Source organism: Amblyomma americanum, chromosome 10, assembly GCF_052857255.1.
Source record: "Amblyomma americanum isolate KBUSLIRL-KWMA chromosome 10, ASM5285725v1, whole genome shotgun sequence".
NCBI lineage: Eukaryota > Metazoa > Arthropoda > Arachnida > Ixodida > Ixodidae > Amblyomma > Amblyomma americanum.
In genome coordinates, this window is record NC_135506.1 from 22,933,961 (window position 1) to 22,947,615 (window position 13,655).

The 13,655-nt window shown below is 46.7% G+C and overlaps 1 protein-coding gene across 2 annotated transcripts in view; it reads left to right on the top strand.

The window, feature by feature from the left end:
• Positions 1-13,655, top strand: part of LOC144107159 (laminin subunit alpha-1-like) — a 121,974-nt gene that overhangs the window by 33,101 nt on the left and 75,218 nt on the right. For both annotated transcript variants that reach the window (XM_077640154.1, XM_077640153.1), the window contains exon 2: positions 12,116-12,242. In XM_077640154.1, coding sequence (XP_077496280.1) covers positions 12,116-12,242 — 127 coding nt within the window. The remainder of the gene's footprint in view (positions 1-12,115; positions 12,243-13,655) is intronic.

The window sequence follows — 13,655 nt, forward strand, 5'->3', positions numbered from 1 at the left end:
CTGCCCACCGTGGATAATGGGACTTTGCTAAGACTCAAACTACGGCTTAATTACGCATTCTTCTAGAGCCCAAATTCAAAAACCTATACTATACTCTTTCCGAGATTTTGGTGCAGGTACAAAAAAAAAAGACTGTTGGTGAGAATTAACCGGGAGCCCTCCACTACAGTGTTTCTCATAGCGCTCATTGTTGCTTTGGTCCGTAATATCAATCAATCAATCAATCAATCAATCAATCAATCAATCAATCAATCAATCAATCAATCAATCAATCAATCAATCAATCAATCAATCAATCAATCAAAAGTTTTGCTCACTTTCTACATGTTTTTACGTCGTCGTTAGTGGCACTATCGACATCGCCGTCGTCATTACTACCTCTAGCTGCTGCGTTTGATGCATTGGAAAGAAAAAATGAAAATTGTTGACGGAAGTATAAGGCGCAGTAACTGCCTCACTTCTCAGTGCACATCTCAACAGCACGTCCAGGGAAGGGAGGAAGGAAGGAGTGAAAGAGGTCCACCGCATCCACCGATGCGGCCGTGGCGGAATGGATGGGGATTGAAAGATAATAATAATAATAATAATAATAATAATAATAATAATAATAATAATAATAATAATAATAATAATAATAATAATAATAATAATAATAATTAATAATAATAATAATTGGTTTTGGGGGAAAGGAAATGCCGCAGTATCTGTCTGATATATAGTTGGACACCTGAACTGCGCCGTAAGGGAAGGTATAAGGGAGAGAGTGAAAGAAGAAAGAGGTGCCGTAGCGGAGGGCTCCGGAATAATTTCGACCACCTGGGTATCTTTAACGTGCACTGACATCGCACAGCACACGGGCGCCTTAGCGTTTTGCCTCCATAAAAACGCAGCCGCCGCGGTCGGTTTCGAACCCGGGAACTCCGGATCATTAGCCGAGCGCGCTAACCACTGAGCTACCGCGGCGGCTAAGGGTTTGAAAGAAGGAAGTGAGAGACACGCTTCGCGAGGAGGGATAAGGATGAAATGAGTCAGTGAGAGAGAGAGAGACGGAGTAGGGAGGTGAAAAGAGAGAAGGACGGTGCCCCGAAAAGCTGGGGAGTCCACACCCGAGCGCTACCTGTGTGTTATTATACGAAAGACAGTTAAAACGGCGCTGGGTCTCCCTTTATGTGCATCCACGGATCGCAGTTAGGGATCCACAACACCATCGACGAACTAATAGAGGCCTACCGTGTCAACCAAACTGTCAGGCTCTCAACATCTAAGCCTGGCAGGAAGATATTACAGAAGCGCAGAATCAGTCCACCCCATCAAGTCGCCGATAAGATCGACATGCCCATACAGATGAGATCACACATAATGACTCACCCCGTACCAAAGCGCATGGATGAGGAACACAACAGAGGACGCAGGCTACAGCCAGAGCTAGACACCACTCTAAGCGTTGGGATGGAAGCAATGGCACGATCTACGTCGATGTGGCTGGACCCGTTAACGGGGTCGCGGCAACGTCAGCAGTTTCACCCCAGGGGGATATGTAATCCCAAGCAGCCTTATCGAAGCAGGGGATACCACATCGGCTGAAGAAGCAGCTATCGCACTAGCGATATCAAAGAACAGCGAGGCAACGACTATGTCCGACTCACAAGCAGCGGTGCGCAATTACATCACGGGTCGCGTGGGCGCTCCCTGTAGGAAAATTTTGGAAACGTCTAATCCCTCGAATGTCCAGATCTTCTCCATGGACGCCAGGGCACCTCTCAGCGACAGACAGTGAGGCGGCCAACACAACTGCTCGAGCTCTCCTCCTCGGAGCATCTGGCGCAAGCAGCCTCTCTCTGACACCATTAACACTTCACCCTAAGATACGCAGCAATCACGGAGTGCTATAAGATCATAAGAATGAAATATCATCTTCCTCACAAGACCCTTAGCAAACATGAAGAGCACATAATCAGGCGACTACAAACTAATACTCTGCTTAATCCCTGCTTAATGAGTAAACGGTATCCAGACACAGACGATTCGTCCTGCCTCAGAACTCTGTGGAGCAGTTGGCACACTCTTTCACACAGTTTGGGAATGTCAAGAAAGCCCAGACTTGGACAGCAATCCCGATCCGACATATGAGCGCTGGGAGGCAACCCTTCATAGCCACAGTCCCCTCGACAAGAAATCGTCGGTTGAGAGGGGCCGGATTAAGATGGCGACCAATGGGTTCTCCTACCGAACCCACCCAGTATTTATGCTCTTAATGTTTGGTCTCCTCCTCCATGCGTATAGCGCGTCCCTTACAGTGTTCTAGACCTCAACCTCTGGCCGCGCCTCGAGCCAGCGAGCAAGCTCAACTTTTCAGTGTTAATCCTGCGGTTCGGAAATATCTCTGAACGCCTGTATACATGCACACGTACCTGGGAAGTATATGTGAAAAGGGAAAATATTAGATAGTAAAGGGAGAGATGCGACGCTGAGTGAGAAAAATAATAATGAAGAACCGAGATAGCACACGTTTGTGTGACAAGTGGGTATATAGATACTTCGTCCGCATATCTCTACGACAGAGAGTGATAGCTTATTTTATAGCGGTGACGGCGGCGGCTAGCGTATGCAGATAGCAGGTCGGCCTTTGTTTCCCTGTTTCTATTCTTGCGATGCATCGCCACTTCAGTACCTGCTCGGAGATGTCTCTGAGGTGAAGTTAGGTGCAGCGCGCAGCGTATACTGTTCACTGAACGCAATTGCCGCTATGGGGTGTACGCTAGCGTATACATGCGTTGTACCACGTATAGTAACGTGTGTTGATGGACATGGCTGTGCGCGCCCTGCAGTCCCGCGATTTTTGAATGGTACCGGCACCATTCAACAGGCTCAACAGGCCTGTTGAGCCACAGTGCCGAGGGCAGTCGCATTTTCGCAGTTGAGAAACTGTTATGGCTACTGCTAATGGCCAGCTACCAGATGCCTAATTGTAATATTAAAAAAGTTATATATTAGAATTTAGTTAATTAGCTAATTAGCTAGTTAAGGATTCACTTGTGTTCTGAGGTCCGCCAACACTGATATTACCAAGGCGCAAAATTCGCCATTTGAACTCAAGAAGCCTGTTCTAAAGGAATTAATGTGGATTAGCAGGATATACAAAACGAAAGCGAGATTGAGGTCTCTACTGACCCACGGAGCCGGTTGTCCGCCTTTCCTTTCGCGAAAATGAGCGGCCTTTGCAAAGTTGTCAACGCCAATGAACTCTATGAATGCCGTCGGGTCACTTGTTTTGTCTGGTTTTTGAGGAAAGGAAATGGCACAGTAACCGTCTCATATCTCGGTGGACACCCGAACCGCGCCGTAAAGGGATAAAGGAGGGAATGAAAGAAGAAAGAGAAAATTGAAAGTTGGATTTTGGGGAAAGGCGCGGCGCTGCGCAGCGGCGGAACACGTGTGGCTCGGTGCCAGTAGTGGCGCATGCGCATTAGTGACTAGGGAGCGAGAGAGAGAGAGAGAGAGAGAAAGACGGAGTCGGCGGCGGCCACCTGCGCCGTGCGTGACGTCACTCGTGCCCCGACATACGCCGGCTCGCGCGAAGCACGGTGTTTACTAGCGTAGTGAAGCTTTTCGCTTCTAAAAATTGTGGCGGACTTTCCTGAACGGACCCGCCGCGGTGGCTCAGTGGTTAGGGCGCTCGACTACTGATCCGGAGTTCCCGGGTTCGAACCCGACCGCGGCGGCTGCGGTTTTATGGAGGAAAAACGCTAAAGCGCCCGTGTGCTGTGCGATGTCAGCGCACGTTAAAGATCCCCAGGTGGTCGAAATTATACCGGAGCCCTCCACTACGGCACCTCTTCTTCCTTTCTTCTTTCATTCCCTCCTTTATCCCATCCCTTACGGCGCGGTTCAGGTGTCCAACGATATATGAGACAGATACTGCGCCATTTCCTTTCCCCAAAAACCAATTATTATTATTATTATTATTATTTCCTGAACGGAATACGGTAGTACGTGTTGCTCGCTAGAGGGAGGCACAAGTGTCATAAATACCCAAAACAGCAGTCCAGCTTTCAATAACGTGGCATATTTGCTGTCTGTGTCAGGACGGTTAGTTATTGTGTTATTCCTCCTATACTGGTTTATAGTTCATATATTTTTTTGCGTGATAAAACATGGATTAACTGAACGCCGCAGTCATCAAACTGCCGTGACAAGTCACGCTACTAGTGCTGCTCTTTTAGTCCCAGAGTACTTTTTTTCTTTCGTTAGACGTTCTCATAACATATAGTGCACTAGGGGCACAGGTTAGTATAAACAATACTTACTTGTGGAAAAAGCACGAGCCGCGCATTTTTCGAAACCATTTTCCCGAAAACTTCGTCGCTTCGCAAAAATGGTATTTTCGTATACGTGGACAGGCACGTAAGGAGATGTTGCAAAATTAATTTATAGCGTTCATTAATGCCAGGTCAGTGGAGCTAAACAAGTCATGAGGAAACAAGATTTTGATGCCAGAACACTTAACCTTCCCGTTAATTAAACGTAAGGCGACAAAATAGGCTACTTGATATTGCATTGCTCTGTAGCTTCACTGCGCTGAGTGGCGACTCTAAGGACGAAACGAGACAACGGCTGGACGTGGCGCTACTATCAAATGAAGATTTTATTTGAAAAAAAAGGGCACATTAAGAAAAATGGGAACCATCACTGAACATGCGTGTTACTTTTTCTATTAACCACTGCGTGAGCTGTTTGCAAATTAACGTAATCTCACTCGACGATAGCGTTATTGAACGCGTGTTAACACAACCATCGCGTGTACTGGCGATGTAGTAGAAAGCCTCTATAATCTCCCTGCCGACCCTGTCTTTGCACATAGCCAGTACAAGAGTTTTTCCGAAACGAGATTTCTCTATTTGGCAAGGTTCGCACCTTTAGCAGCGATCTGCTATAGCGTACCAGGCGCGCTGATGTTTCCGAGGTTTCTTAAATGATCCTGCAATTTAACATTCAGATAGCTACCAGTTTGGCCTACATAACTAGCACTTCATAAAGGTCTGCCAAAGCTAATAATAATTGGTTTTTGGGGAAAGGAAATGACGCAGTATCTGTCTCATATATCGTTGGACACCTGAACCGCGCCGTAAGGAAAGGGATAAAGGAGGGAGTGAAAGAACAAAGGAAGAGAGAGGTGCCGTAGTGGAGGGCTCCGGAATAATTTCGACCACCTGGTGATCTTTAACGTGCACTGACATCGCACAGCACACGGGCGCCTTAGCGTTTTGCCTCCATAAAAACGCAGCCGCCGCGGTCGGGTTCGAACCCGGGAACTCCGGATCAGTAGTCGAGCGCCCTAACCACTGAGCCACCGCGGCGGGTAACTAGAAATGCAATCTTAATGACTCCTGATAAGCGGCTTCTCAGCCTTTTTTGTTCACTTGCACCACCGTGAAAGCTCAGGAAGCCGACTGTACACCATCCGGTGAGCGCAGTGAAAAACACCTGCGCCTTTCGTAAAGGGTTGTGGGAGGAAGTAATGTCTTCGCGTCTCTGTGCACGATGCAAAGATCGCGGGCACTGAGTTCAAGGACCGCCCGCTGCCCTTGCCCATCCGCGTCTGCCGCGGCGGCCATCTCTGATGTTCACACCCTTCCTTGACTACGGCACGTTCCGTCTGCGTTCCTGCGCCCCCGGTTGGCACTTCGACGCCGTAATTGCGTGCAGTTTAGGAGCACCTTGGTACGGGGTAGCTGGCTCTGTCCACATTTATTACTTTGGTGCTATATCATATGTAAATTCCACCCTGGTATGTATGTATGTATGTATGTATGTATGTATGTATGTATGTATGTATGTATGTATGTATGTATGTATGTATGTATGTATGTATGTATGTATGTATGTATGTATGTATGTATGTATGTATGTATGTATGTATGTATGTATGTATATGTATGTATGTAAGCATGCATGCATGCATGTATGTATGTATGTATGTATGTATGTATGTATGTATGTATGTATGTATGTATGTATGTATGTATGTATGTATGTATGTATGTATGTATGTATGTATGTATGTATGTATGTATGTATGTATGTATGTATCAGCATCGTGCGTTCTTCGCACGATGCATACTATGGCGGCGCCTGTTTCGATCTGTACTCTCATAATCAATGTAAAGGTGATCGTTTTGCGATGAGCTGAACACCAATAATACATTTTTCTTGTGTGATAGCCTCTTGCGGTTAGGGACAGTGTCCAGCCTTGCAAAATGTACTTCGGAAGAGTCATTTAATCCAGGTGTTATGCAGAAGAGTTCTTTAAAGCGGGGGGGGGGGGGGGGTATGCTTAAAATAGTCATCTTCATATTATATATATATTCGTATAGTTCAAGACACCCTGAGCACCGTTTCATGTATTACGAAGGAGGGAATTCATTAACCAGTAACACAGGACGGATTCGCAGAAAAAAACCGGCTAAAAATAACAATCGCCAGAAGACAGGTACGTAGCTCATTGATGAAGGTGTATTGTTTTCATATTCAGAGCATCATTTTCACTTGTATTGAGTGTGACTGTATACTCGTGCTCTAGCCTCCGCCGAAATGTTATGTGCATGCAGTGTTCTGTGATGAACCACGTAATTGTGAAAGTTGGGAGGGGAAATTTCCGTTTGCATTGGGCGGTATATATATGAATGCTAAAATTTTTATGGTGCAGGTGCTACGGCGTTGTTATAGGATTTTAGTTCATATGTGTTAACACCCCACAGTTGGCAAAAGACTTCGCAATAGAAAGGGCAGGGAGCAAACAGAGCAAGACACATCTTCACTTTCATGCATTGTAAATACAGTGCAAAGCACAAACTGGCGAGAAGACGAGCTTCGTCTACATGACCCCAACAGCAGCGGGTCGAATCAGGCGTCGTGCTGAGCAAGGTCACCCCAACTCGACGACTGCGCGTTTACATGAATTTGCTGCTAGAAAGTCGGCAATCGCGGCACGTCCACGGAGGCGCGACCGCGCGACTAATGAATCGGCTCTTGCTCGCCCCTACAGAAAATTGTTTCCACAGGCGTGAAAGCCAACCTACCCCTTGTTTTCGGGTTGGTAGAACCCGACCCCTGACTCCCATACCCCACTCGATAGCGCTTACATGAGCTAGCTGCCCGACAGACGAACTCGACCCGACCTCGTCGAGTCATGTAAACGCCGCTAGTGTTTTCGTCGCTATAGTCATCGATGGCCATATTTATTGTTAGTTTACATTACAAGTCATATGAAAAATATCGGTGGATGTTTACGCTGCCACTGTCATAAGCCACAGTTACATGACTGCAGCAGAAGTCTACTCCAGTCCCCCTTTTTGAGGAAAAGAGGAAGTTTTGAGATGGAAAGGCGTGACTCGTCCTCTACTTTCTTCCTCGACGTTTTTGCACTTTACCTAAAAAAGTGGGCTGGATTCGACGTCTGTCGCATTCATGTAAACGCGGCTATAGTCGTCGTCAGCCGCTAAGGCGCCCGTGTGCTGTGCGATGTCAGTGCACGTTAAAGATCCCCAGGTGGTCGAAATTATTCCGGAGCTCTCCACTACGGACCTATTTGTTCCTCTCTTCTTTCACTCCCTCCTTTATCCCTTCCCTTACGGCGCGGTTCAGGTGTCCAACGATATATGAGACAGATTCTGCGCCATTTCCTTTCCCCAAAAACCAATTATTATTATTATTAGTCGTCGTCAGCCTGGTTTGTCCATGGCGGATCAAGATGGCAGATAGACGGCAAGACTAATCGCCTCCACTCGCGCACACGAGTGCGGAAAAGAAAAACAAAAGAAACAGGAACGCCTCGAACCTTACACTCCCGTTGATCCTTCTGTTGACTCCCCTCCCCCCACCCTCTTCATTGGCATCTTCGTTAACCTTTAAGCTTTAGCCCCATAGGTGAGGACAGCCGATCGAGGTGAGGACTGGCAAGATACAACGCTATTCATGGTCTGAGAGCGCTAGACACCATCATATTCGTTTTTAAAACGTGAACACGTATACCAAAAGTTTTTTTTGCTCGGCGTGGTTCAGGTGTCCGATATATGATACTGCGCCATTTCCTTTCCCCGAAAAGCAATTATTATTATTATTATTACACGGGCCCAGGATGGCGTGTGCGTTATTCATGCATATGACGCAACGCTCTGAAGTTCGGGCGCGATGCTCATTGTCACTCTGTGCCCTCTCTTTCTTTCTCTCCCTTTTTTTTTTCGCGGGCTACGACCGTCGCTGTCCCCTGTATTTCGCACGCGTCGGGGAGAGCTTGAATTGCGGCGTCTGCGCTGATGTTTATTCATGTTTACGTCTATGGCGACCATCATATCCGCCGACCGCGCCGCCGGCGGCGGCGACGGGTGGATCGACAATCGTGCCACGCTCGTAACCGGAGGGCCAGTGCGGCTGGACTCGTAGTCAAAGCATCTACGCGGGCCCGACGAGCATACCGAGCAGGAGAGCAAACCTCACAGTGCAGCAACTGGCCGCGACACCCGACACCGCGTCGTTGAGTCTGTCCTCTCGTTTGCTTTTCTTCGCAAGAGCGCGCTGCGGCCTCTCGTCAGCTCGTAAAAAACACGCTCGCGAGAGGGAGGGTGCTGGGCATTGTGTGAGCTTGCCTTGTGTCCGGGAGGAAGCAGGGTGTATATGCATGTAGTGTAAACGTTTATGCGAAAACTTTGGAGTCTGCATGGAGCGATGCCTGGGTGCTTTGTCTGCGGTCTGCTGGCAGGGCGGTCTGCGGCTCAAGTTTTGAAGGTCGGGGTATCGTCATGCTCGCTTCATGTGTGCGTGCATGTCGAGGGTGTCGTGGTGGGGGGTTCGTATTTCCAGCCTGGGCACTCGCACATCCACTGAGCATTTACAGCAAGCTTGTATAAATTTCGCATTGCATGTGGCAGAAATGAATTAAATCAGTCACGCGCGCTGTTTGAAGCCAAAGTGGCATATTTTCTGTATTGCGTCATTAAGTTTAGGCATTATTATTTATTTTTCTACTTGTCTTATACAGAAACCATTTTTTCTTTTTATAATAGGAACTGCATGAATGAATGAATTTGTATTTTGCGCCACAGCAGTGGAATTCATGACGTCATGAATTCGCGCGCGTGATTGGACGCCGAGTGTGTGCGTATGGTTTCACCGAGGGTTTTTCTCTCGTGATTTTAATGCTTTTTGTGCTTGTAGTCTATGTTAGAATGCTGCTAAAACAAGCTGATTCGAGTCTCAAATCAAACGCAGGCAGGACTATTCACTAATCAGGGTATCAACAATATCTTCTTCAGCTGTCGAGTTAAAACAGCGCTTCAGTGCTGACCATGCAGTGACCATGCAGTGAACGCGGATTCTGTAAAACTTTGCTGGTAATAAAGATGTGTATGATTAAATCTACATATTTATCGCCCGCTGCGATGGTTTTCACTGGCCGTCATTCAGCTGTATGCGCACGAGGTCGCAGGGTCGAATCCCGGCTGCGGTAGTCGCATTTCGATGGAGGCGAAATGCTTCCGCCTTTTTCATGTTCCTGTGCTGCCACCTCGCGTACAGCGCTGGAAGCTCATTGGAAGCGTACTGTGCGCCCAACCCGGCCGGGGTGAGTGCCGCTGCGGAGCACGTTTTGTAGGAATCTGTCAACGATTGCGTGTCCTGGGCAGCACCTGGTGCCTGGAGGATTTCTTGGATTGACTGGTGGCTGTGTGCGAAGTCCGAGGCAGGCTGCTGAGCCCACCGAAGAGCAAATTCTTCAGTATCTCCGATCATGCGGCATGCGATGCGATCGCCAGCTGAGCAAGGGCCGCCGCTTCAAAGATGAAGGCTACATTCGGAACATAATGTTCAATGAAATATCCCCGATCAGTGAGGTTGGCGTTTTCCGCTGTATATGCCTGCCATCCATGAAAGGTGGATACTACATCGTGCACGCCGTAGCACAGAAAACGACTGGGGACAACAGATTTCACAATCCCGCCGCTGTGGCTGAGTGGTTATGGCGCTCGGCTGCTGGCCCGAAAGACGCGGGTTCGATCCCGGCCGCGGCGGCAGAATTTCGATGGAGGCAAAATTCTAGAGGCCCGTGTACTGTGCGATGTCAGTGCACGTTAAAGAACCCCAGGTGGTCGAAATTTCCGGAGTCCTTCACTACGGCGTCCCTCATAGCCTGAGTCGCTTAGGGACGTTAAATCCCACTAAACCAAACCAAACCAAGTTTTCACAAGCAATCATTGTGCTCAAGCGCTTCCGTAGCTACACGAGCGATAAAAGCACAAGCGTACTCGCAACATGGCAGCTCTGCTAGCATTTTACTTTATTTTCCCGCAGCACACCGCTGCATAGGTTAAACAAGCATGCGCGTCCATAAAGACGTGCGCGAGAAGCGCACATTAAGCCATTCCGACGAAACCACGCAGAACTTTTCATCATGGATATGATGCGAACACACGCATAACGCACCTTCTGCTTCTTCTGCCTCTTAATACATGGCACATACCCACATGGGGGTATTGGCCAAGATGTAGTGGCATAAACAAGGAAATTTCCTTAGGAGATTACGACAAAATTGTAGCATCATGCGTGAATGCTCTCGTAGCTTCTTTTTCATTGTCCGCTCCACCGCGCGTTGAAAGCGGCTCACAGCACTTGCCCATTTGGCCTTCTTGCTTGAGAAAGCAAAAAGCATTGGAATGAAGTCTGGGTGCCGCGGTGACATTCGAGGCCTTCCTGCCCATCAATAAAACATTTCGTGATGGACTGCACGCGCATTTAACCACAGTACCTCGTCCGCACCTGTCACAAAGTGATTCCCGCACAGTCTTGACGGTGCCCAATGGCGGCCACGACCGTCGAGCCGGCGAACGGCTTTTATCCACGCTTCGCGTTGAAGGCGGTCCCGGGAAGCGTTCGGAAAGCGAAAAAATCCGAGTTTGCTTCCCTTTACATATTGGGCAATGCAGCCGTATGCAACACATGGTCGTACGCATTGCCAAATGCGTCGCACTGAACGCCCGACGGCTGCAGCAACGCACCCCGCGTAGGAAGCCGGTTTGTTTACACTTCCACGACCGGTCTCGGTACCCTTCCAATATGCTTCGCGACACCGCCGCCAGGGGATGGGCGCATGCGCAGTCGCGTCGTGAAAAAGGCGGATTCCGTGTGCCGCGGATATTAAGTTAAAGAACTGCAGGTGGTCGGGATTATTCTGGAGCCCTGATCCTCTATGGCGACTCTTTCTCCCTCTACCATATCTCGCTCCTCCTTCATCATGCATGGCACGGTTCCGGTGTCCGCTTCTCCTTTTGTTTCCTCGATCGTAACCACCGCAATCCACGCCAACATATTTAACATCCTTCATCTAGCCTCTGTAAGACATTGAGTAATACTACCTACTTATAAATACTAATACTACTAAATTGGTATTATGGTGCATCAGCAAATGATGCAGATCTGTTATTGAGTCTGTATATACATATATACATTGAGTATGGTCATGGTATGGTTCATGCATTTTTTTTTGTTAATTGCCATGCTCTAAATTTTCTTGATAGCACTCATATTGTGTGATTAACTGACTAGTTCTTATGTGTACTTGTGAAATTTTGTTTAGTTGTTTAGCAAAAAGCTGCATGTCAAATATCATACATTATGTTCTGTATATATAGGACTTTTTATTTGTTTTATGTTGTTATTGTTATTCTGTGTCTTAGTCCACCTTGAAGTAATAATGAAGTTGAAGAATAATGAAGTAATAATGAGTTGTAAGTGACCTTCAAAGCATTTAAGCACACATATGTTCTACGAAAGCAGTGTTCTTTGAAGGATTGATGGACAAAGGATCTATTGAATAAATAAACTAAATAAACTAGTATTTGTTAAAATTTGGGATAATACCAAGGATTTTTCAGCCATGTAAGTAAGAGCAGAACTGGTGATTAGTCGCACTCGTAGGGCTAATTTGTAGAGTGAAGTGGAAAGAGAAAGTCTTTCGGCAGATGCTTATAATTACTTGTGTGGAAACGGCTGGTGGGATATTTAGTCTTTGTGAAGGGTTTGACAGTTGATAATCATGTGTTGCTTGTTTTTTTTTTCTGTGCAGATTTCAAAAAAGGCCTGTTTCCATCTGTATTTAATTTGGCCAGCAATGCCGAAATCACAGTGAATGCTACATGTGGTGAGACGGGGCCTGACAACTACTGCAAGCTTGTTGAGCACACATACAATAGGTGCGCTGGGTTTTTCTCTGTTCTTTATGTTAGTTTAATGCCTTGTAATATGTTTAATTTGTTGATGTTTCAGATAGTGCCACATAGTGCCTGCTTATGCTTTCAGTTATAAGAGTTGAACAGGGGTCGGCATAAGAGAACATAGCATAATTTCTATCAGTAAAAGAAATAGGAACACTAGACAAAAATTGATGAGACTTGCGGTGCAGTCATTTAGGATTATGGTTTAAAAATTTGAACATGAATGTGTTTGCTTGCTATTATTGTGCTAATGGTTTGGTAAATCGTTCCATACTTATCAGATTTTTTGCGCTTCGATTTCCTCTTTGCAGACACATGTATGTGGCTTTGTTTAGTGTTTTCTTTTTATTTTTTGTGTACATCGTGGTCAATATGCTATGTGCCTCCACATGCACTGTTTCTACAATCCCATCTTTAACATTGTTTACATTGGAATAAGAATCATTAAATCCAGTTGCTGGATGTTAAGGTTACTGTCTGTTTTTACTGAGTGAAGCTGCTATTAAATTCTTCACAAATTGTGAGGATTTATAGTGATGTGTCCCTCCGTAACTCGATGCATAGCAGTAATTTTTGCTTGAATGTGGCTGTTGTTTGAAGACAGAAGTTCCATGCTACCATGCTATAGTCAGGTACAGCTCAAGAGCAACGTGGCAAGTGCCCTCCCAAAGGAGGCCCTGCAACCAATGGCACTGACCTGTTGTCATGATGTCGCAGTAGACTGCTTTGCAGTTGCTGATGTGCGCCTGCCAGCAGTCATGGCAGGTGCAAGGCGGTTGACCACGACGTCACAGCAATAGGTCAATGCGATTGGTCAGATGGCCTTCTTTGAGGGATGTTTGTTACTTCAGTCCTACTGAGCACCTGCCAGCGGCCATGGCAGGTGCAAGGCAGTTGACCGCAATGCCATGATGATAGGTTGACTCCATCGGCTGGAGGGCTTGCTTTTGAAAGGCCTTTATCACTTCATTCCTGTGTTTTATGTGATTGTATAAGTTCAGCAAAGTGGTTTGTATTTAGATTTTGCATGAAGTTGCAGTCATTGCCAGCAGCTATAAGTGTACAGTTTTGCCTCGTTTAAATGGACACTTAGGAACATGGTCAAAGCTGTCCACAAAGCAAGTCATCTGTAATAATGAATTGTGAAGAAAAAAAAGCATGTTAGGAATAACACGTTATGATTAAGGTTTGCTTCTGTACATTCATGAGCAGTGAAGTTGAAATTAAGAAAAGTCTTGTGAGCTAGAGGGGCATTAGCCTTGTCATCATTATTGTTAAGATAGTGCACTGCTGTTTGATTCACCTGGTGGTCCATGAGACGCATGCTGGCTCCTCATGGTAGGATGACGTATTACCTACTGTGACTGTTCACATCCTATGAACTGCTAGTAC